Source organism: Vicia villosa, linkage group LG7, assembly GCF_029867415.1.
Source record: "Vicia villosa cultivar HV-30 ecotype Madison, WI linkage group LG7, Vvil1.0, whole genome shotgun sequence".
Classification (NCBI taxonomy): Eukaryota; Viridiplantae; Streptophyta; class Magnoliopsida; order Fabales; family Fabaceae; genus Vicia; species Vicia villosa.
In genome coordinates this window covers 92,852,738-92,875,488 of record NC_081186.1, presented here as the reverse complement: position 1 = coordinate 92,875,488, position 22,751 = coordinate 92,852,738, and the positions used below count along the sequence as shown (strand labels likewise).

The window sequence follows — 22,751 nt, the reverse complement described above, 5'->3', positions numbered from 1 at the left end:
GTCTCAGTATCAATGCAGACATAGCTCCCCAAAACTTCGACAACAGAGGCAACATCGATGACCGTTGATGCAGCTTTAAAGGCTTCCAAAAGGCTCCTCTTCCATGTGGGTGGATATGTCTTATATTTGGCACTATTATGTTACATGATATCAAACTGCCTTGGCACACGACTACTGCATTTGGGATTGGTATTATGTGAACTTGTTCTGGTAAGTTTTTCTTGGTGAATATAACCATACTGTTCCAAACCCACTACATGAGTAGCTCCTTGATATGATTTTGTGTTTCAATTATGCAGGTTTGGAAATTGGAGATAACATGGTACAACTGGGAGAAAAAGCATAAAGGTGAAGAGGTTTAGGAAGTCAATGGAAGTCTTGGTCAAAAGTCAAAGGGTAACAGTTGACCAAAAAGTCAACTAATGAAAAATGTATTTTTTTTCGTGTAATTTTCTTTGTACATGCAATGAATCGGACATGGATTTCAAATTGTATTTTGCATTGGCTTTTGAATGTAACTTGTAATGCTTTGGCTTGTAATGACTTATTTCTTCAAATGATGACTTTCCATTTTCCCTCCACCTTTTGAATTCAAAACTTGAATTTTCAAATTCTCAAATTCTATCACTCTTGAACCAAGTAGCATTAGAATAAGATGAAAATTACAAAGTGGTTTAAAGATGACTTTGGTGAAAAAGTCAACCTTTTAAGGTTGACTTTGACCAAAAGTCAAAGCTCTTGTCAAAGCCCCTTAATCTTATCAATGATCCAAGATACACCGTCTTCACCTCAAATTCTTGAATAAGACCCAAAGCCAATGACTTGTAATCCAAGAAATCGGGTGATCCAATACTTCAAATGATAGTAAGATCAGGCATGTACATTTCAGGTCTTGCAAAAACTCATAATCCAAACAAAAACTCATAATCCAAGCATTGAATGAAAGAATTATGTCTTTCAATGAAAAGTGTTAATGTGCATAAGGTATATTCTCATGCACGGTGCATAAATACCTAAATATTATTTATATTACTCAAAATATTATATTTATTACTCAAAATAATATACAAATTACTCAAAATAGTATAAATATTACTTAGAACAATGAATATATTACTCAAAATAGTTAAATTCGATATTACTCAGAATGGTGTAAATATCACTCATAATAGTGAACTCATTACTCACAATTAATAATTAATCATAATTAATAGATGTGTACAAATAATGTATATATTATTCATGGACTATGATATCATTACTCGTTTCTAACTAAAAGGGGTGTTTGCGGTGCGGTTTGGTTAGGTTTTGAGTATAAAAGTCATCCTAACCGCGAGATAAAAATGCATGCGGTTCGGTTTGGTTCGGTTAATTTTTAAAAAGTCATCCAAACCAAACCAAACCAAACCAATGCGGTTAGGATCGGTTCGGTGGACTGCGGTTTACACCATAAAATAAAAATATACTGAAATAAAAAATAATAATTCATTCATCCATGCATATATTACATATATTATAGTACCATTAAAAAGAAGTTTTTCATACTAATTACACCAAAATAATTCATTCTTCCATACATGTATTTTACACCAAAATTACTACCATATAAGTGTATCATGTATTTTACAATACCATACTATGTATTTTACATATACTACATACTAAATTGCTAATATAACTTCAGTTATTCATACTACATACTATATACAGTTTTTCATACCAATAAACTACATACTAACTAATAAACTACATACTAAATATACAAGTATTAGATAACTTCAGTTCTAAATATTAATACAACATTACAACTTCAGGACTAAATATTATCAGTACTACATATACACCAAATGCTTCTCTAGAATGAGTGAGAGAGAAATCAGAGAATGAAGTTGAAATGTTGAATAGGAAGGAAGAATGAAGGAATAGTGAGTCACGTGACGTGACGTGAGTGTACAATATTGCAATTTGATTGGAAATATAATAAATTAATTATAGAAATTCAAAAATTTAGTTAAATATGCGGTTTGGTTCGGTTTGGTTCGGTTTTGTGAAATGAAAACCGCAAACCGAACCGAACCGTGCGGTTTGGTCCAAAAATCATCCAAAACCATCCAAACCAAACGCGGTTTTTGCGGTTTTCGGTTTGGATTGGTTCGGTTTCCGATTTTCCTTTCGGATTGGTTCGGATACGATCACCCCTAGAATGAAAGAATTATGTCTTTCAATGAAAAGTGTTAATGTGCATAAGGTATATTCTCATGCACGGTGCATAAATACCTAAATATTATTTATATTACTCAAAATATTATATTTATTACTCAAAATAATATACAAATTACTCAAAATAGTATAAATATTACTTAGAACAATGAATATATTACTCAAAATAGTTAAATTCGATATTACTCAGAATGGTGTAAATATCACTCATAATAGTGTACTCATTACTCACAATTAATAATTAATCATAATTAATAGATGTGTACAAATAATGTATATATTATTCATGGACTATGATATTATTACTCGTTTCTAACTAAAATGTTACTCAAAACAATTTAAATATTACTCGTACGAGACTTATGCACTGTGCATAAGAATATACCTTATGCAAATAAACCTGAGCCTCTTTCAACTATTCTCTCTTCTTTCTATTTATTTTTCACTAAAAATCAATCTATGGCCTTCAATAAACTAATAGTAAATGGTAAGAGAAAGTCACCTCATTTATTCTCAAACACAATTACAACCAAATCACTTCTAATCATTCCATATTCATAAAGAAAACCACTAATTCATTCACTTTAGATAGGTGTTAACTGAGCTAAAACTACTTACTATTGCAATTCCAAATAATCCATAAAGAAAAAAGCAAGTGGTAGCCGACACTTAATAATTCAATTTTCAAGCATATATAAACACTAAATAATTTTTTGCACTACCATGATTGATGTTGCAAAATAATTTTCCGTTCCGACGCTCGTCTTTTCTCATCACTAAAGAATTCAGTTTTCAACCATATATAAACACTCAAGAATAGATTTACCTAAAGTATGTTTAAAAAATCTGTAAAGCATGTCAGCATGTTTCTCTCATCTCTCATTTTAAAAATGCTCCTACTTGATATATTTCCTCTCTCTCTCTCTCTCTCTCTCTCTATATATATATATATATATATATATATATATATATATATATAAACAAACTATTAAGTACATAAAATATGTGGGTTAGGCGCGCGCGCACACACAAATATATACATCATTAATTCCCTGGCCTCCTTCTTTTTTACATCTTCAAATAGAAGGCCAAGTCATCCCTGTAATACCCTTAAATTCAGCATCTTCTTGCCTCATAAAATTCCTTAACACACAAGTACTTTTTTGGATTTATTTAACTGCGGGTTTAAAAAAAGAGAATTGATGAACAAACAAACTATTAATAGATACTTTAAGATAACAGGTTCATTCTCCTTCTGAAGAGAAAGAAAAGGACATGCATACCTAAAAGCAAGGACATAATTGATTATGATGATATCATGAAGTGGCTCAATGATCATCCTCTTTCCTCAGTAGTATTCCTCTACTTCGAGAGCAAAGGTTCTTTCGATGAGGACCGTGTTAAAGAGATAGCACTTGCTATATATAATTTGCATTATATTCTAAATTGATGACATACAATTTATATCAGTTAGATAAACACAATGCACAAGAATATTAATTATGTAATTCAAAAGCATATTAATTATGTAATGCAAAAACATATTAATTGTGTAATACAAAATTTATGAAACACATTATATACTTAACTATTGAATACAATAAGCTATTTGCAGCAAGATGCAAAAGACATTTGTTATTGATAGCAAAATCAACCATGGATTTAAATAGCCTTACAAATAACGGATAGTGCAAAAGAAAAGCTAACTTCTCCTTATAATTAGGAGATACTGGATTACAGTAAATGACTAATTCAAACTAAACAAAAACTTCTACTCCTATCATTCAAGAACTTTATTAGCAACTGGAAAGACTAATTCAAAAACACGTAACTCTTAACATATTTTACTGATAAATATCACTCATAAAAGCCTCACTCTTCTGCTGAAGAGAAATAAGAAGAAGGGCCTGCAGAGTGACTCACCTCGTCGGGATGTTGAGTAGTCACCATCTCCGCCTCCATCTCCGTCGATGTCAAATAATCATCCGCGGTAGCTTGACCTCGGCGTTTCTTTACATGATAAACTACCCCAATGCCCACCAGAAGCAGATGATGGGGGAGAAAGGATTGAAGGGGGGAAGGTTCATTATGGAAGAGAAACTTAGTAAATAAGACGAAGAAGAAGAAGATGAAAGAAACTTGGAACTTAGTAATAATGTAAATTCTTATATATAAAAATGGTTGATAATTGAATTTACAATTTATAAATTTAAGGGGCCGGTTTTTTCAAAGAAACAAAATAAGAAATATGAGGAATTAGATTAAAATTTCAATATAATTTAAAAAAAAATTAATGTATTACTTAACTTTACAAAAGACATTATTTGATTAAAAAGGGAATACATTATCTTGACTGAAAAAAGAGTGAATATATGTAATAAATTATTAATTTATTTGTTATATTTAAAAATAAGCTAAGATTATTAAATTATTATATTTTTCAATTATAATATCTTTTTATTTTTTATTTCTCTATGCTAATATAATTTGGTAAATTTAAGATTCAAATGTATTAAAGATCATAAGTTAATTTTACATTTGTACTTATTACTCACAATTAATAATTACTCATAATTAATAGATGTGTACAAATAATATATATATATATATATATATATATATATATATATATATATATATATATATATATATATATATATATATATATATATATATATATATATATATATATATTATATATATATATATATATATATTATTCATGGATTATGATATTATTATTCGTTTCTAACTAAAATGTTACTCGGAACAATTTAAATATTACTCGTACGAGACTTATGCACTGTGCATAAGAATATACCTTATGCAAATAAACCTGAGCCTCTTTCAACTATTCTCTCTTCTTTCTATTTATTTTTCACTAAAAATCGATCTATGGCCTTAAATAAAGTAATAGGAAATGGTAAGAGAAACTCACCTCATTTATTCTCAAACACAATTACAACCAAATCACTTCTAATCATTCCATATTCATAAAGAAAACCACTAATTCATTCACTTTAGATATGTGTTAACTGAGCTAAAACTACTTACTATTGCAATTCCAAATAATCCATAAAGAAAAAAAACAAGTGGTAGCCTACACTGAATAATTCAGTTTTCAACCATATATAAACACTAAATAATTTTCTGCACCACCATGATTGATGTTGCAAAATAATTTTCCATTCCGACGCTCGTCTTTTCTCATCACTAAAGAATTCAGTTTTCAACCATATATAAACACTCAAGAATAGATTTACCTAAATTATATTTAAAAAATCTATAAAGCGTGTCTGCTTGTTTCTCTCATCTTAAAAATGCTCCTACTTGATATATTTCCTCTCTCTCTTTGGCTATAATGAAAATGAGAACTTTTAATAATAACCATATGATTTAATGTGATTTGTATTTAAAATCAAAGTTTAGATTTGCTTTAATGTGATTTGTATTTAAATAAGAATCTATCTATTAATTACTGTTTCTTAAAATTTAAGTAAAATCTGAGTCATTGATTTTAAATCGTACGGTTATTATTAAAAGTTCTCAGTTCTCATTATAGCCAAAGTTCTCATTTGATATGTCCCCTATATATATATATATATATATATATATATATATATATATATATATATATATATATATATATATATATATAGAGAGAGAGAGAGAGAGAGAGAGGAAATATATCAAGTAGGAGCATTTCTCTTTTCTAAAATCATTCAAATTCAAAGTAAATTTAATGTTCAAATGTATTAAATATAAGTTAATTTTATATTTGTACACTTATTCAAAGATTTAATTAAGTTAAATCGAGAGTTAACATGAGATTCTAGTTTTTTTTTATAAATAAATTAGAATTATTATTATTAATTAAATTTATGATTATTTTATAATATTTTTTTGAGTAATATCCTCTTAATTAAATAATAACCCCTTAAATTTAAATTATTATTATTATTATTAATTTTAAATTCATAAATGGTAATTTTAAATGTCAACCATTTCTATTTTGAAGAATTTACATTTCTTTCATCTTCTTCATCTTCTTCTTCATTCTTACTTCTCTTCGATAACCATTCTTCTTTGTTTCTTACTTCTCTTCCATAACCATTATGAACCTCCCTGCCTTCATCCCCTTCTCCCCCGTTATCTCTCCCTCACCAATGCCGGACGGGCACTCCCACAAGTTAGGGAAATCGGACTTGAGTGACCACCACCACAGCAGCTCCTCTGCATTACCTCTATTTATAGCTGCAGCCATCATCATCGCTCTGCTTCTGGTGGGCATTGGGGTGGTTTACCATGTGAAAAAACGGCGAGGTCAAGCTACCGCGGATGGTTCTTCGACGTCGGCGGAGATGGAGGCGGAGATGGTGACTACTCAGCATCAGGATGAGGTGAGTCACTCTGCAGGGCCCCCTTCTTCTTCCTCTTCAGCAGGAGAATGAAGCTTTTATCAGTAAATATGTTTCATGAATTATTAAGTAGTTTTAGAATGAGTGGTTTTCTTTTATGAATAAGGAATGATTAGAAGTGATTTGGTTGTAATTGTGTTTGAGAATAAATGAGGTGAGTTTCTCTTACCATTTCCTATTACTTTATTTAAGGCCATAGATCGATTTTTAGTGAAAAATAAATAGAAAGAAGAGAGAATAGTTGAAAGAGGCTCAGGTTTTTTGTATATAAACAAACTATTAAGTACATAAAATATGTGGGTTTGGCGCGCGCGCACACACAAATATATACATCATTAATTCCCTGGCCTCCTTTTTTACATCTTCAAATAGAAGGCCAAGTCATCCCTGTAATACCCTTAAATTCAGCATCTCCTTGCCTCATAAAATTCCTTAACACACTAGTACTTTTTCGGATTTATTTAACTGCGGGTTTAAAAAAAGAGAATTGATGAAAAATTAAACTATGAATAGATACTTTAAGATTACAGGTATTAAAGATCATAAGTTAATTTTACATTTGTACTTATTACTCATAATTAATAATTACTCATAATTACTAAATGTGTACAAATAATGTATATATTATTCATGGATTTTGATATTATTACTCGTTTCTAACTAAAATGTTACTCGGAACAATTTAAATATTACTCGTACGACACTTATGCACTGTGCATAAGAATATACCTTATGCACATCAACCTGAGCCTCTTTCAACTATTCTCTCTTCTTTCTATTTATTTTTCACTAAAAATCGATCTATGGCCTTAAATAAACTAATAGGAAATGGTAAGAGAAACTCACCTCATTTATTCTCAAACACAATTACAACCAAATCACTTCTAATCATTCCATATTCATAAAGAAAATCACTAATTCATTCACTTTAGATAGGGGTTAACTGAGCTAAAACTACTTACTATTGCATTTCCAAATAATCCATAAAGAGAAAACTAGTCGTAGCCTGCACTGAATAATTCAGTTTTCAACCATATATAGACACTAAAGAATTTTCTGCACCACCATGATTGATGTTGCAAAATAATTTTCCTTTCCGACGCTCGTCTAATCTCATCACTAAAGAATTCAGTTTTCAACCATATATAAACACTCAAGAATAGCTTTACCTAAAGTATGTTTAAAAAATCTATAAAGCATGTCTGCTTGTTTCTCTCATCTCTCATTTTAAAAATGCTCCTACTTGATATATTTCTTCCCTCTCTCTCTCTCTATACATATATATATATATATATATATATAAACAAACTATTAACTACATAAAATATGTGGGTTTAGGCGCGCACACACACACACAAATATATACATCATTAATTCTCAGGCCTCCTTCTTTTTTACATCTTCAAATAGAAGACCAAGTCATCCATGTAATACCCTTATATTGAGCATTTCCTTGCCACATAAAATTCCTTAACACACTAGTACCTTTTTTGGATGTCTTTAACTGCGGGTTTAAAAAAAGAGAATTGATGAACAAACAAACTATTAATAGATACTTTAAGATAACAGGTTTATTCTCCTTTTAATGAGAAAGAAAAGGACCTACAGACCTAAAAGTAAGGACATAATTGATATGTTTGTTAGTTTATTTTACACATTATGGACGATATGATGTTTACCATTTTACCCAATATTGTAAAAGTTAGAGTTTACAAAGAAATAGCACACTATATATGAGTGGCTCCTATACTATATAGTCCAACTCAGCACTAACTACTTTAAACAACATATAACAAACTCTAACTGTCTAATATTACAAAAGGAAAGTTGACTAAGTTAACATGTGTATATATATATATATATATATATATATATATATATATATATATATATATATATATATATATATATATATATATATATGTATATATAAAGTATTTAGTCCATAACATATGTGGGTTTAGGCACGGCGCGCATAGATATATACATCCTTAGTTCCCATGCCTCCTTCCCTTTTACCTCTTCATACAGAAGACCAAGTCATCCATGTAATACCCTTCTTGTCAGCATCTCCTTGCCACATAAAATTCCTTAACACACTAGTAATTTTTTTGATGACTTTAACTGACGCTTTAAAAACAGAGAATTGATGAAGATACAAACTAATAATAGATACTTTAATATACTTTTTCATTCTAATTTTGAAAAGGAAGAAAAAGGGCCTACAAAGTGGCTCACTTCCTCGGGATGCTGAATATCCACCATATTTGTTTATGTCGATGTCGAAGGATTATTCGCGCTAACTTGACCTTGGCGCTTCTTCACATAATAAGCTACTGCAACGGCCACCAGAAACAGAGCAATGATGGCTGCAACAATAAAGAAAGGTAATGGAGATGAGCTTTGGTTGTGGTTTCTGAAATCCAGATCTGCAAAGCCGTGAGAGTTGTAGTCCATCATAAGTGAGGGAGAGATGATGGGGAGAACAAGAGGAGAAGAGGAAGGTTCATGTTGGAGTGGTTGGAATGGAAAATAAGGAGAGTTAGTAAATTTGTTAAAGAAAGGAAGAAGAAGAAAGAAACTACACAGTCTGTTAAAGAGAAATCATTAATTTCTTCTTATTGGTTTGAAATGAAATTATCCAGAGAGAGGTAATATAAGGGACCCACCTGTCGCTACCGCGAAAAATGGAATCAGAGTCGCCACTAATATATTCATCCCATCGCGGGAAAGGAATATCAGAAACCTAACTCGGAATAAGAACAAGGTCTTTCGACCAGAGAATAGGGTATGGGAGTCGGTTACGCGAGGGGAAGGTGCTAGCACCCCTCACGCCCATCGTACTCGATGGTATCCACCTATGTTTGTTTCTATCTAAAGGGTGTCTAATGTCTAAAACCTAAATGCGAATGCATGCAAAAGAAATACGGGGAAAAGAAGGAATTATTTACAAATGTGTTCGCTTAGGCCCCGCGACCCAATGCCTACGTATCCTTTTCAGGAATCAGAACGACCGTAGTTCGGCTCCATAGTTTCCATTTGTTTTGTGTTTTTTAGTTGAACAGCGGTTAAGGTCACAATCCACGATGCTCGACCTTTGGAGACTTATACGCCTAGTTTTGGAAAGGACTTAACTTGTTCTTAAGCGCCTAACAAGGCAAAAGAAAAGAATCTTGGGTTTGTGTTTTTTATGTAACTACATGATGAACAAAACCCAATACAAGGTTTCGCACCACTTCGTCACTATGTTTTAATTCGAGCCTTTATTAAGTGTTTTGGATGTTTTTGGTTGGGTATTTTTTAAGGGAATTTACTTTGCGATTAGAATCACATAAAATGTATAATGATCGAGAAGCAGATTAGGGAATGAATCCCACTCACTTCTATCTCATTATATAATGTTCAAGAAACAGATTAGGGAATGAATCCCACTCATTTCTATCCCATTAGTTAATGTTTGAGAAACAGATTAGGGAATGAATCCCACTCATTTCTCTCCCATTAAGTAGTGACCGAGAAACAGATTAGGGAATGAATCCCACTCATTTCTATGCCACTAAGTGATTGAGAAACAGATTAGGGAATGAATCCCACTCATTTCTCTATCACTTTCTTAATGTGATTCGCATCTTTATTTATTAGTGTTTTAATGTTGAAAAGAAAAAGAAATGAACAAAAGGGAACTAACCTATTCTCTAATCTAAGTTATTCTATTCTAAGTCTAATGGCCCTAAGGTCAAGGATAACTATCCTAACCTATCTCAATTCCTCTTAACAAAGAAGGAAGAGTCTAAGGGAACATGGCAATAGAATGGAGTTACAACTCCAACAAGATGAGAAGAGAGCCCTAGGGCAGTAGCAAACCAAGGAAATAAGTGTCCTAAATCAAACACAAAAGCATCATGACACTACACGAAAATATTCACAAAGAGTTACCAAAGTATCGCATAAATCGTCACTTAACAATTAGCGAACAAACATCCATTAATCAAAACAAAAAGCAAATGAAACCATGAACAAAGCTTAAAGTCAGTAGCAATTAGTTCATTTATAGGTCCAAGACCTCATACCAATCTATGTTAATCAATTAACTTGAAACAAACAAAGTTCTAACAAAACTATACAAAACTAGGTCAAAACTAGTTAATAGAATTCAAATTAGGAGTGAAGTTAGAAAGATGTAATCAAATGCTATGAGTCAGTAGATAATGACCTCTAAAAGGTGTCTAAGCAATCACAAAACAAGTCAAGAAGTTTCATACAAAATTATAGGTCATTTGGACAAGTTACGATACAATCGTTAATCAAAAGCAAGTTATTTACATGTAAGAACGGAAAAATCAAGTAAAATAAGAAAACATGACTTGAAAAATTCAACTCCAGGTCTTAGGACCTCTAAACATCCCTACTTATATGTACCAAAAGAAACTAAGTCAATTGCATAAAGGCAAAGCAAATTATAGGTCAAATTCACACGGTTATCCGTTTGGGAACGTACATAAATCGGGTATAGAAAATCTAATGAAAACCTAACCAAAACATAGAATTAGACTTTTATTTTTTTCACACAATATGGTATATGAGTCTACTGATATCACACAAAAAATGACAATCAAATTCTACTCCTAAGGTATTAAACAAAATTAATTTGCAGAACCGATCAAACTTAAAAAACACAATGAACACACTAAAGAAAATGATTTATTAAAAACAACAAACTAAGTTCTAAAAATCTAACAAAAATATCAAAAATTTCTACACACATTATTCTATTTAAAACATATTTTTATTTATTTTTTATTCCAGTGGAAATTGAATTATTAAGCAAAGGTTGGATGAAAACAATTTTTAAAACAAAATGTAAATCTGTCTAGACCTGGGGGTGCAATAGTAATCAGCAACTGAACTACGTTCTTTCAATCAGCACATTGGGCTTATAACAGGGGGTGGGAAAACGAAAATTCCAAAGCCTAAATCAAACTCGTGGCCCAGGTTTTATCTCATTTCATTTCCATTATCATCATGTCATTTATTATATCTTCTCCACTTCTTTTCCATGATACGTGACGTCACATTACTATACAGCATATACATTTTCTACACAGCTTATATGTGGCTTATTGTAATATAGCATGGTTTTTATTATATCATAGCACATAAGTGACGTACATAACATGGCTTTTATGTAATGTAAACACATCAATTGGTCATATGCATTTTAAGTAGAATAAGACAACAAATTGCCTCAGCAAATCAGATCCTGCCACCTTACCAATTAATCATTTAAGTAAAACAAAGGTTGCCAAATAATGGGAACATGCCCCAATCAGAATATGCCACGTAAATCCTTCTTCATGCACACAAAAAAACAAACGGGAACACTATTCCCTTTCTTCTCCGACGAGCAGCTCGGAAGCCACGGCGGCGCTGGCGCGAAGGCGCCCGGAAAAAGAAAAAAAACCACCGTCCCCACTCGGTTTTCCACGCTGAGTTCAAATCTGCCCCTAGATTTCCCTAATACTTGCTCTATATTGCAAACCGAATCTCACACTCTAAACCCTAACTTCTATTACCTCCATGAAAACACAAGATCATTACACTAAAATACTCCTCATTCCAAGTAGAAATCATATATGCAACCAATACCTTCAAACAGCAAGCTTTTCGTTCCAAGAATCGTAGCAATATACAAAATGCAACACACATTTGAAAACATGGTGGTCTAATTCCTAACCCAATCCCTGATGACGGGTTCCAGGCCTATATGCTTCTAATGCAAGGGATCCGAATACTTACTTGAAAGGTCTTTGATCAAGGTTTGAAGAGAAACTCCGAAGGCTTTCCTTGCTCTTTGATGATGATGAATATGGAGAACTCAGATTTGATGAGGATCTTGGATCTTGACAACTTTATGTTGTTGAAGTTTGATGAAGATGACGATGGACGAGATTGATGGTGAAGATTGTTGATGATTGAAGGAGAAGATGAAGATTGGTGTTGGAGGTTAGTTACATGGTGGTTAGAGAAAGAAGAGTGATGAGAGAAAAATGGGATCTTGGAGAGAGTGAAGAGAGAAATCGAAAGGTGAGTATGTGAAGATGATTTAGAAACTGAAAAATGGAATAATGAATACCGTCATCTTGTTTTGAAGCTTGAAGATTGCACCTCCCCTTTTGAACTTCTGCATCTTTGTCGAAGAATAAGGGGATCTAATCGACACTGCGGAGCATTTGAACCTTGGATGAGGGTCCCCCAGAGAAATAAACTCTGGTATTTGAAGGAAAGGAGACCTTTCGGTTCTTGAAGCATAGGTACTGGCATCTGACTGTGCTGAATGATCGGAGATTCCTGCAAAACAAAACAAGCAAATATGCCCCAGGTATGATAGTTCTACCTCATCCACCATCCCAAGTACTCAAAATCTTTAAGCAATTCTATTTGTTTTAGCTCATGTTCTTTTTGTAGGACTTCGATGTTAGAAATGCAATGCTTACCAAAATAATTGGACGTTTTTGTAAACAAAACAGTAAAAATAAAACAATGTAGGAATTTTGAGTGAAATATCTTTTTATTAATGAAAAGAAATGCCTAACATAGGCGAGTACACCAGGAAGCGGCCCCTTAAGGAGGTGGCCACCAAAAAGGAAAATAAACAGCATTTACAAACATGACAACGTAAGAAAAGATTCCATTGGGTTCCAATCTTGCTATGCCTCGCAGATCTTCGACATTCCTTCTGCTTTGCCTTCCAAAATGGATGAATGAATTGGTCCTTTACCCTTCTGAGGCCTCCAATTGTGCTGACTAGTTATGATCAGAGATCCAATGCACGACGCAGTCATTCGCTTTTTGTCCCTCTTTTGCCTGGATCGCCCTTTCGGGTTTTCAATCCACCAGGACCCCTTTTTTGCCTAAGTCTCCCTTTCGGGTTTTCAACTTAGCGGGTGTACTTTATTTCTTTTTCATTCTTTTTCCTGATCTTTTCCTTTTCTTTTATTTTTATTTTTGATCAGGTTTATGCGAAGTATTTTTTAACTGCGTCGGCATTCACGGGAAGTGGGAAGTCTTCGCCATCCATAGTTGAGAGGATCATGGCGCCACCTGAGAAGACTTTCTTTACGACATAAGGCCCTTCGTAATTCGGAGTCCACTTTCCCCTAGGATCGTTGTGAATAGGCAGGATCTTCTTGAGTACGAGGTCACCGGCCTGAAAGTGTCGAGGTCGAATCTTCTTGTCGAAGGCTCTTTTCATCTTCTTTTGATAGGCTTGCCCGTGGCATATGGCTGCTAGTCTCTTTTCATCAATAAGGTTCAGTTGATCAAATCTGGTCTGGACCCAATCAGCTTCACTGAGCTTCACATCTGTTAATACCCTTAATGAAGGAATCTCAACCTCAACCGGAAGAATCGCTTCCATGCCATATACTAACGAGAAGGGAGTTGCCCCTGTGGAAGTACGCACCGAGGTACGATAACCATGTAAAGCAAAGGGCAACATCTCATGCCAATCCTTATAAGTGACCACCATCTTTTGCACAATCTTCTTGATGTTTTTATTGGCCGCCTCAACTGCGCCATTCATCTTTGGCCGATACGGGGAGGAGTTATGATGCGTAATCTTGAAATTCTCGCATAATTCCTTCATCATCTTGTTATTGAGGTTGGATCCATTATCAGTGATAATTCTCTCAGGAACCCCATAACGACAAATTATATGGTGCTTGATGAAGCGAGTCACTACTTGCTTGGAGACATTTGCATAAGACGCAGCTTCAACCCACTTGGTGAAGTAGTCAATAGCAACGAGGATGAAACGATGTCCATTAGAGGCGGTGGGCTTAATTTCCCCAATCATATCGATGCCCCACATAGCAAATGGCCAAGGAGATGTCAACACATTCAGAGGAACTGGAGGTACGTGAACCCTATCCGCATACACTTGACATTTGTAACATACCACCACATGGTTGAAACAATCATGTTCCAAGGTCGACCAATAATAACCTGCTCTCAATATTTTTCTAGCCATGGTGTGCCCACTTGCATGTGTACCAAAGGATCCTTCGTGTACCTCTTGCATGATCTTTGCTGCTTCGTGTCTATCCACGCATCTGAGCAACACAGAATCAAAGTTCCTTTTGTACAACACACCTCCAGCAATGAAGAACTTGGCAGATAGTCTCTTCAGAGTTTTCCTATCTGTGAGGGAAGCACCCTCAGGATACTCTTGGGTTTCCAGAAATTTCTTAATGTCATAAAACCATGGTTTCTCATCAGGCACATTATCAATGACGCCACAGAATGCAGGTTCATCCAACCTTTTGATCACAATTGACGGCGCTTCATTGTCCCATTTGACTTTGAACATGGATGCTAAAGTGGCCAAAGCATCAGCCAAGTGATTTTCCTCTCGAGGGATGTGATCGAAGGTGATCTCATCAAAGTATTGAGCCAATTTCACCACATGTTCTCTATAGGGAATCAAGTTGGGGTGGCGTGTTTCCCAATCTCCGTTGATCTGACTAATCACCAAAGCAGAATCTCCATAAACTGCGAGATTTTTAATCCTCAAATCAATGGCTGCCTCAATACCATATATGCAAGCCTCGTATTCAGCCACATTATTAGTACAATCAAAACAAATCCTGGCCGTAAATGGAATATGAAAACCTGTTGGAGAAGTAAGCACAGCCCCAATACCATTACCCAATGCATTAGAGGCACCATCGAACACGAGCGTCCATCGCGCCCCTGGTTCAGGTCCTTCCTCTTGATCTTGACTTTTGGAAGTTTCTGCCATGCACATTATATCTTCATCAGGGAACTCAAAGTACATAGACTGGTAATCGTCCACAGGTTGATGTGCAAGATAATCAGCAATTACACTACTTTTAATGGCCTTCTGAGTAGTGTATTGGATGTCATATTCTGTCAAGATCATTTGCCAACGGGCAATCCTCCCTGTCAATGCCGGTTTCTCAAATATATATTTGATTGGGTCCATCTTTGAAATCAATAAAGTGGTGTGAGTCAACATATACTGTCTCAGTCGGCGAGCAGCCGATGCCAAAGCACAGCAAGTTTTCTCGAGTAGTGAGTATCTTGATTCACAATCGGTAAACTTTTTGCTAAGGTAATAAATTGCGTGCTCTTTTCGACCGGACTCGTCATGCTGACCCAGCACACACCCCATTGAATTCTCGAGGACTGTCAGGTACATAATCAAAGGTCTACCTTCCACTGGAGGCATGAGGATTGAAGGCTCTTGCAAATACTCTTTAACCTTATCAAACGCCTTTTGACAATTGTCATCCCACTTTATTGCCTGATTCTTTCTCAATAGCTTGAAGATAGGTTCACACGTGGCGGTAAGGTGTGAGATGAACCTTGCAATATAATTTAACCTTCCCAAGAATCCACGAACCTGTTTCTCAGTTCTCGGCTCAGGCATCTCTTGTATAGCTTTTACCTTGGCGGGATCGACCTCGATACCCCTTTCACTTACGATGAAACCAAGCAACTTTCCTGATCTCACTCCGAAAGTGCATTTATTGGGATTCAACCTTAACCTGAACTTTCTTAACCTTTCGAACAATTTCTTCAGGTGAACAAGGTGCTCCTCTTCTGTATGGGACTTTGCGATCATGTCATCCACATAGACCTCAATCTCTTTATGAATCATGTCGTGAAACAAAGTCACCATAGCTCTTTGATAGGTTGCCCCAGCATTCTTCAACCCAAATGGCATGACCTTGTAACAAAAGGTGCCCCAAGGTGTAATGAATGTTGTCTTTTCCATGTCCTCGGGTGCCATCTTTATTTGATTGTAACCAGAAAAACCGTCCATGAAGGAGAAAACTGAGAACTGAGCAGTATTATCTACCAATACATCAATGTGAGGAAGCGGGAAATCATCCTTCGGGCTCGCCCTATTCAGATCTCGATAGTCGACACACATTCGTACCTTCCCATCTTTTTTAGGTACAGGTACAATGTTGGCGACCCATGGTGGATAAACTGTTACAGCAAGAAAACCTGCATCAAACTGCTTCTGAACCTCTTCTTGGATTTTCTTGGACATATCAGGACGTGTTCTCCTGAGTTTCTGTTTGACGGGCGGAGAATTTTCTTTAAGGGGTAGCCTGTGCACAACAATATCAGTATCTAATCCAGGCATATCTTCGTAAGACCATGCGAAGATATCAGAATACTCCTTCAACATTCCAATCAACTTTTCTTTCACATTCTCATTCAAAGAGGCCCCTATTTTAACCTCCCTTCTCGTCTCTTCGGTGCCAAGATTCACCGTCTCAATAGGCTCTTGATGTGGCTCGATCACTTTCTCTTCTTGTTTCAACAATCTGGCCAACTCATCGGGCAATTCACAATCTTCTTCATCCCCTTCTTCAGCGGCGTAGATAGGTTTGTCAAAGTCATGACGAGGCATAGCAAGATCGTTGTCAATAGAATCTGGAGGAGAAGTGGATCTGCATGGATTATGATTTATGCTTTATTTTAGAATGGAGGGATGATGATGAATAAGAAACGTTGCCATTTTTTTTGATTAATTATAAATATAAAAGTAAAAACGAAAGACAGGGAACAAAATATTTGAATGCAAAAACGTCCTTTTATTAATGATTTTAACATTGAAAAACAACAAATGAGGCCCTACATATGTTCACTGTGTCTTGGGCAGAACACAGGAATTATTGCATGATAAACAAAAACAAACATTATTACTTTTGATCAAGAGCAATTGAGATGATGTCTTCGGATGACCAGTTGAGAAGCTTCTGTCCCGGGACACACGGCTTGATCCATTCTTCAATGTCATAATCACTATCCACATCATCATCAGCAGCGCAAATATGATCCTTGACGATGCCAGCACTAGAGAACTTGATCGGAATGAAGGTTCCGGGCTTCTTGAAGGACCCATTAGAAGAACTCTGCCCCAACTGATATCCAATCCCACACTTATCCTGCTTGATTGGTAGATCCAAGACTCGGCCCCATCCTTCAGGATGACCAGATTCAACCACAGCTTTGGCTTCCTTTAGTGAAGACATAGGAGCCTCCAACTTCTTCTTTTCAACATAAGGGATCTTGATAGTTTGGACAGCCTCAAAGGCTTGGCACGGCGTCTCATGGACCTCTCCTTCCACATCAATATACCTGAAGGACGCAAGATGGCTTACCACGTGTTCTTCCTCCCCACATATTGTGACTATCTTTCCTTGAGTCGCGAATTTGAGTTTCTGATGCAATGTGGAAGTCACGGCCCCAGCAGCATGGATCCATGGACGTCCCAGGAGACAACTGTAAGACGGGTGGATATCCATCACAAAGAAGGTAATAGTGAAAAGCTGAGGGCCTATCATTATTGGCAAGTCAACCTCCCCAAATACTGATCTCTTTGACCCATCAAAGGCTCGCACTGTCAATTCACTCGGCCTTATCTCGACACCAGAGTAATCCAGCCTCATCAAAGACGACTTCGGTAATACATTCAGAGAAGATCCATTATCCACGAGAACACGAGATAACATAGTCCCTTTACATTCCACTGATATATGCAAAGCTCTATTATGGTTTCTACCTTCGGAGGGCAAGTCTGCATCAGTGAATCCCAATCCGTTACCAGCATTGATGTTTGACACCACCCCTTCAAGTTGATTCACTGAGATCTCTGGAGGGACGAAAGCAGTACTTAAAAGTCTCAGCAAAGCGTTTCGATGTGTCTCCGAACACAAGAGCAACTGCAAGATCGAAATCTTTGATTGAGTTTGACTCAATTGGTCAACCACTTTATACTCACTTTTCTTGATGATCTTTAGGAACTCTTCCATCTCTTTGGCCACAGTATCTTCAGAGTTAGAGCTTTGCCCCGGATCTACCGTATCTTCTACCACTCTTTTCCCTTTTGCTTGAGCTAGAGCTTCTGCATTGTCATCGCGAGTATTCTGGGGAGGATTGAAAATACGACCACTTCTTGTCATTCTTCCAATGCCAACAACATTATCAACATCTTCTTTCTCAACTGGTGCTTTAATCTCATACTTGGCCCCTTGGTAGAAAACTTCTCCGCCATAATTCCATGGGATTGCTTTCTCACTAGTATATGGGATGGGACCAGGCAACGTGATGACCAAAGGCGGCGCTCTGGCAGGAATCGGGATCTTAGTAGGAGTATACGGGATGGATAGCACATTGATTTCATCCTTGACTGACTTTGGATGTCGCACATGCTCAAACTGTAGATACCCACTATCTATCAACTGTTGAATCCCATCTTTCACCTTGTCACAAACTAAGGAGGTGACCATGCAATCAGTACAGAATTCTCCACAACCAGCGTATAGTCTCATCCTCAATAATTCCTTTTTCAATAATGGCAACAACGATCCCAATTCGATAACATCCCTGACCAAGTAAATGTCTTCAACAATATCGATGGCATTTGCGGCATGAGTTCCATGGGAAGGCATAGGATTCTGTACAACGTTAGGTCCTTGAGTAGGGGTGAACTCAATAGCTTTTGAATCGAGCAGATCCTGTACTTTATGCATGAATCCTATGTAATGTTCAATATCATGCCCGGCAGCCCCAGAATGAAACTCACAGTGGGCATTAGCATCATAGTTAGGAGGAAGCTTAGCAGGTGGAGGGCCCATGGTACGAAGTTGCACCAAGTCCCCATGTAAGAGATGAGCGAGTAATTGTGCATATGTCATAGGTATGGGATCAAAAATTCTTGGTGGCCTCGACTTTTGCTGATACTGACGTGGGGGATGCCTCTGCTGTTGTTGTGGTTGTTGTTGAAGAGGAGTACTCGGTATAGTAACAGCGGCTACCTGTTGATAAACATGACCTTTACCTTTACCATAGTAAGCAGCACTCGTTTCACCTTCTCTCTTCTTAGCAAATCCGTTATATGGTTTCTTCCCTCCTGCCCCAGAAGAGGAACTAGCAGTACTTGGATTCTGTATTCTACCAGCCTTAATCCCACTTTCAATTCGCTCACCAATCATAACCAACTCGGCAAAACTTGAGGATGCAGAGCAGGCGGAGTAGTATTGGCCCTCCAGAGTGTTGGTGAACAAATCCATCATTTCTCTTTCCAACATAGGTGGCTGGACTCTAGCTGCCAACTCGCGCCACTTCTGTGCATATTCTTTGAAGGACTCATTAGCTTTCTGGGATAGATTCTGTAACTGAGTGCGATTTGGTGCCATGTCAACATTATACTGATACTGCTTTATGAAAGCATCAACTAGGTCCCTCCAACTTCGGATATTAGCTCTCTCCAATCTCATATACCATTCCAAGGATGCCCCAGTTAGGCTATCTTGGAAGAAATGCATCAACAGCCCCTCATCTTCAGAATAGACATGCATCTTGCGGTAGTAAGCTCGAACATGGGTCTTGGGACAAGTATTCCCCTTGTACTTCTCAAAATCTGGCACTTTGAATTTCGGCGGCACGCGGACCCCAGGAACCAAACCCAAGTCATTAATGTCCATACCAAGTCCTTGGCCTTCCATGGCCCTCATCCTTTCCTCCAGTCCTCTGAACAACCTTCCAGCATCATGTGGAAATCCCAACTCACTTTCAGGAAACAGATCCTCATGTCGATCCTCTTCCAACACGGGGATGGCAGCAGCTCTTCTGATTTGTTGTGTGGCTTGTCCTTCAGGAATGGGCTGGGGAGGCCCATAAGGATTACCTTGATTAGTAGCAGGAGGAATCACACCAGGTCCTCCGATCACAGGCTCACCATTGACACGAATATCAGCAGGGTTTCTTTGCGGGGGGTCCGCAACAACCTGAGCAACTGTGTCCATTCGGATCCTGAGCTCTTCTTGTCGATCAGCCATGTTTTGCATGACTTCCATGAACTGAGCCATCTGAGCAGTAACCTGAGTTCTCATCTGGATAAGATCGTCCCTTAACTGATCCATTTGCAGTGAGTGATTAGCCCTTGTGTAGTAGCGATGTGTAGGCGGAGGTGCAATTGCTGAAAGGGAAAACTTGATCAGTCAGATAAGAACACCATCTGATGTACCTGTTTGTGCATGATGTGCATGAGGTGCATGTGTGCATATGATGTGAGGTGCCATTTTCAGAGTATCCAAAATATTTAATATTAATCAAGAATGTTTAACAATGTGACAAAAGATAAGCATCAAGAGGAAACAAAAAAGACTCAAATTTCATTAATAATCTCTTTTTGAGTTTGGGCATACCCATACATTGACAAGATAGTTCAAACAACAGAAAAGACAAAGGACCCCATCCAACAAGCCTGGTGGTGGTCATGAAATACAAGCTCAAACACTAATCCATCTTGGTGTAAAACAAAGGTCCTCCTTGTTTAAAGTGCTCGTCGCTCCACTTCTTAGTTTCATCAAACATTTTCTTAGTCACTTCTCGATCTCTTCCTTTGACAAAACTTTGAATCACCACATCTTTACGAAACAACTGCCCATCTAACATATCACAGTGGGCCACCAAGCTCTCACATCCTTTGCAATCCGGGAGGGTATTCTTTTCAGATGTGCTTTCCATTTCTGCTATCTGGTTTCTGAGCTTTGCATTCTCTTCTGTTAGTCGAGCGGAACGGAGATGACTACCTTTGAGTTGTGTCTCCACGGCTAACCTTTGAGTAATTTCCTCTTCAAGCTTCTTCTTGATTGCTACCCTCTGAGTGGTTTCCTCTTCAAGCTTCTTTTTCAAACCCTTTACCTCGGCCCTAGCCTCTTTCTCTACTCTGAGCTTGTGAGCCCTTAAATCTTCTCTGTACTCTTGCTTGAGCTTTTCTTCTGCTTTCTTTACCGCTTCTTCTATAACCCTTTGATGGTCCTCAATACGAACAGTGGTAACTCTTTCACCCTTTTCAGTTCTAGCCCTTTTTTGAACTCTGGAAGATCCTCCTTTCAGTATTTTAACCTCATGTGCTAATTCAGCCCTTTTCTGATCCACCAAGAAGTACTTTATTTTAGCGTATTCCCCTTTTTCTCGCAACCTGATATTCTCCACATGTACTTGGTTGTACTCCTCAGCTGGTACAGTGGCAGTTAAAATCTCAGGTGGTTGTTCATATAGAGGGCTAACCTTCGGGAAAGGCAGCAGGCGCTCCTTAACTCTTTCTTCAACCCATTCAGTATAAGCTTTCTTAGCAATAGCATTCTTTCCCCCCAAGGTAGTTCGGTCTTCTGTATGAATTTTGTTCCACGCACTCCTTACTTTCTCCAAACCATCTGGATCGGTTCCTTTTTCAAAGCAAACGGACTCAAATATCTCTTTATCCAACGGCTTGTCCTTCAGTACAAAACCCAACTGGCGCAGTGCTAGCTTCGGATTATAGTTGATAACTCCTTTTGTCCCTATGAGAGGAACATTGCCAAAACTTCCACATCTGGTTATAACTTGCTCAATGTCCGTTCGGAGGTGATACCAAACAATATCATTTGCAGTAAGTCCCATAATCCTTTGGGGCCACTTCTGTGAATCTCTTGTAGTGACAAATGCTCCGCTTTTAGGCAGATGTGAAGAAAACCATTCGTACAGTATTGGCAAACAACCCCCAACTGATCCCTTTTTTCCATACCTAGAATGGATGGCATAATAAGTGTCGGCCAACAGAGTGGGTACAGGATTTTGATCCATGAAGAGACAAATGGCAGTGAGATCAACAAAATTTGGAATATTCGGGAACATCACTAATCCATAGATCATGACGGCCAGGAGAGCATTGAATTCTTTCCACTTTTCCTTATCAGCAAGGGTTTCAGCTTCCCTCATCAGAAATTTCACATAGAATCCATGGGTCCCACCATTAGGCTTCCAGTTATCCTTAACGTCCTTCATGCTCAAATAAAGAGCACCAGCAATGCGATCCATTTTGGGCTTCTCGGGTGCACACACGAAAGGAACCTTATGTTGAACTTTGATTTGAAGAATGTGTGCATACTCTTCGAGGGTAGGGGCTAGTTGGTAATCTTGAAAGGTAAAGCAGCGCAGCTCAGAATCATAAAACTGAAGAAGAGTATAGAGACCCCACTCATCAATACGAGTAGTTAACATAAGCAGAATGTGGCCATAAGTCTT

The 22,751-nt window shown here is 36.8% G+C and overlaps 1 protein-coding gene across 1 annotated transcript; it reads right to left on the bottom strand.

Annotated features, from left to right (window-relative positions):
- Positions 1 to 12,741: 12,741 nt before the first annotated feature.
- On the bottom strand, positions 12,742 to 20,960 carry LOC131619709 (uncharacterized). The gene is made up of 5 exons (XM_058890776.1): positions 20,888 to 20,960; positions 17,482 to 20,658; positions 15,873 to 16,163; positions 14,643 to 14,996; positions 12,742 to 12,986 (listed from the first exon to the last, which is right to left on the bottom strand). Exons 1-5 carry the CDS (start codon positions 20,958 to 20,960, stop codon positions 12,742 to 12,744), a joined length of 4,140 nt encoding a protein of 1,379 aa, XP_058746759.1.
- Between the last annotated feature and the right edge of the window lie 1,791 nt (positions 20,961 to 22,751).

Bases quoted from the DNA above. Each gene is read 5' to 3' on its own strand.
- LOC131619709 (XM_058890776.1), bottom strand. From the start codon at position 20,960: ATGACCACCACCAGGCTTGTTGGATGGGGTCCTTTGTCTTTTCTGTTG. The intron at 20,659-20,887 runs GTATGCCCAAAC...TTTCCCTTTCAG, and splicing joins ACTATCTTGTCAATGTATGG to CAATTGCACCTCCGCCTACA. The intron at 16,164-17,481 runs GTGATTATGACA...GAGTGAGATCAG, and splicing joins TGCTGATGATGATGTGGATA to GAAAGTTGCTTGGTTTCATC.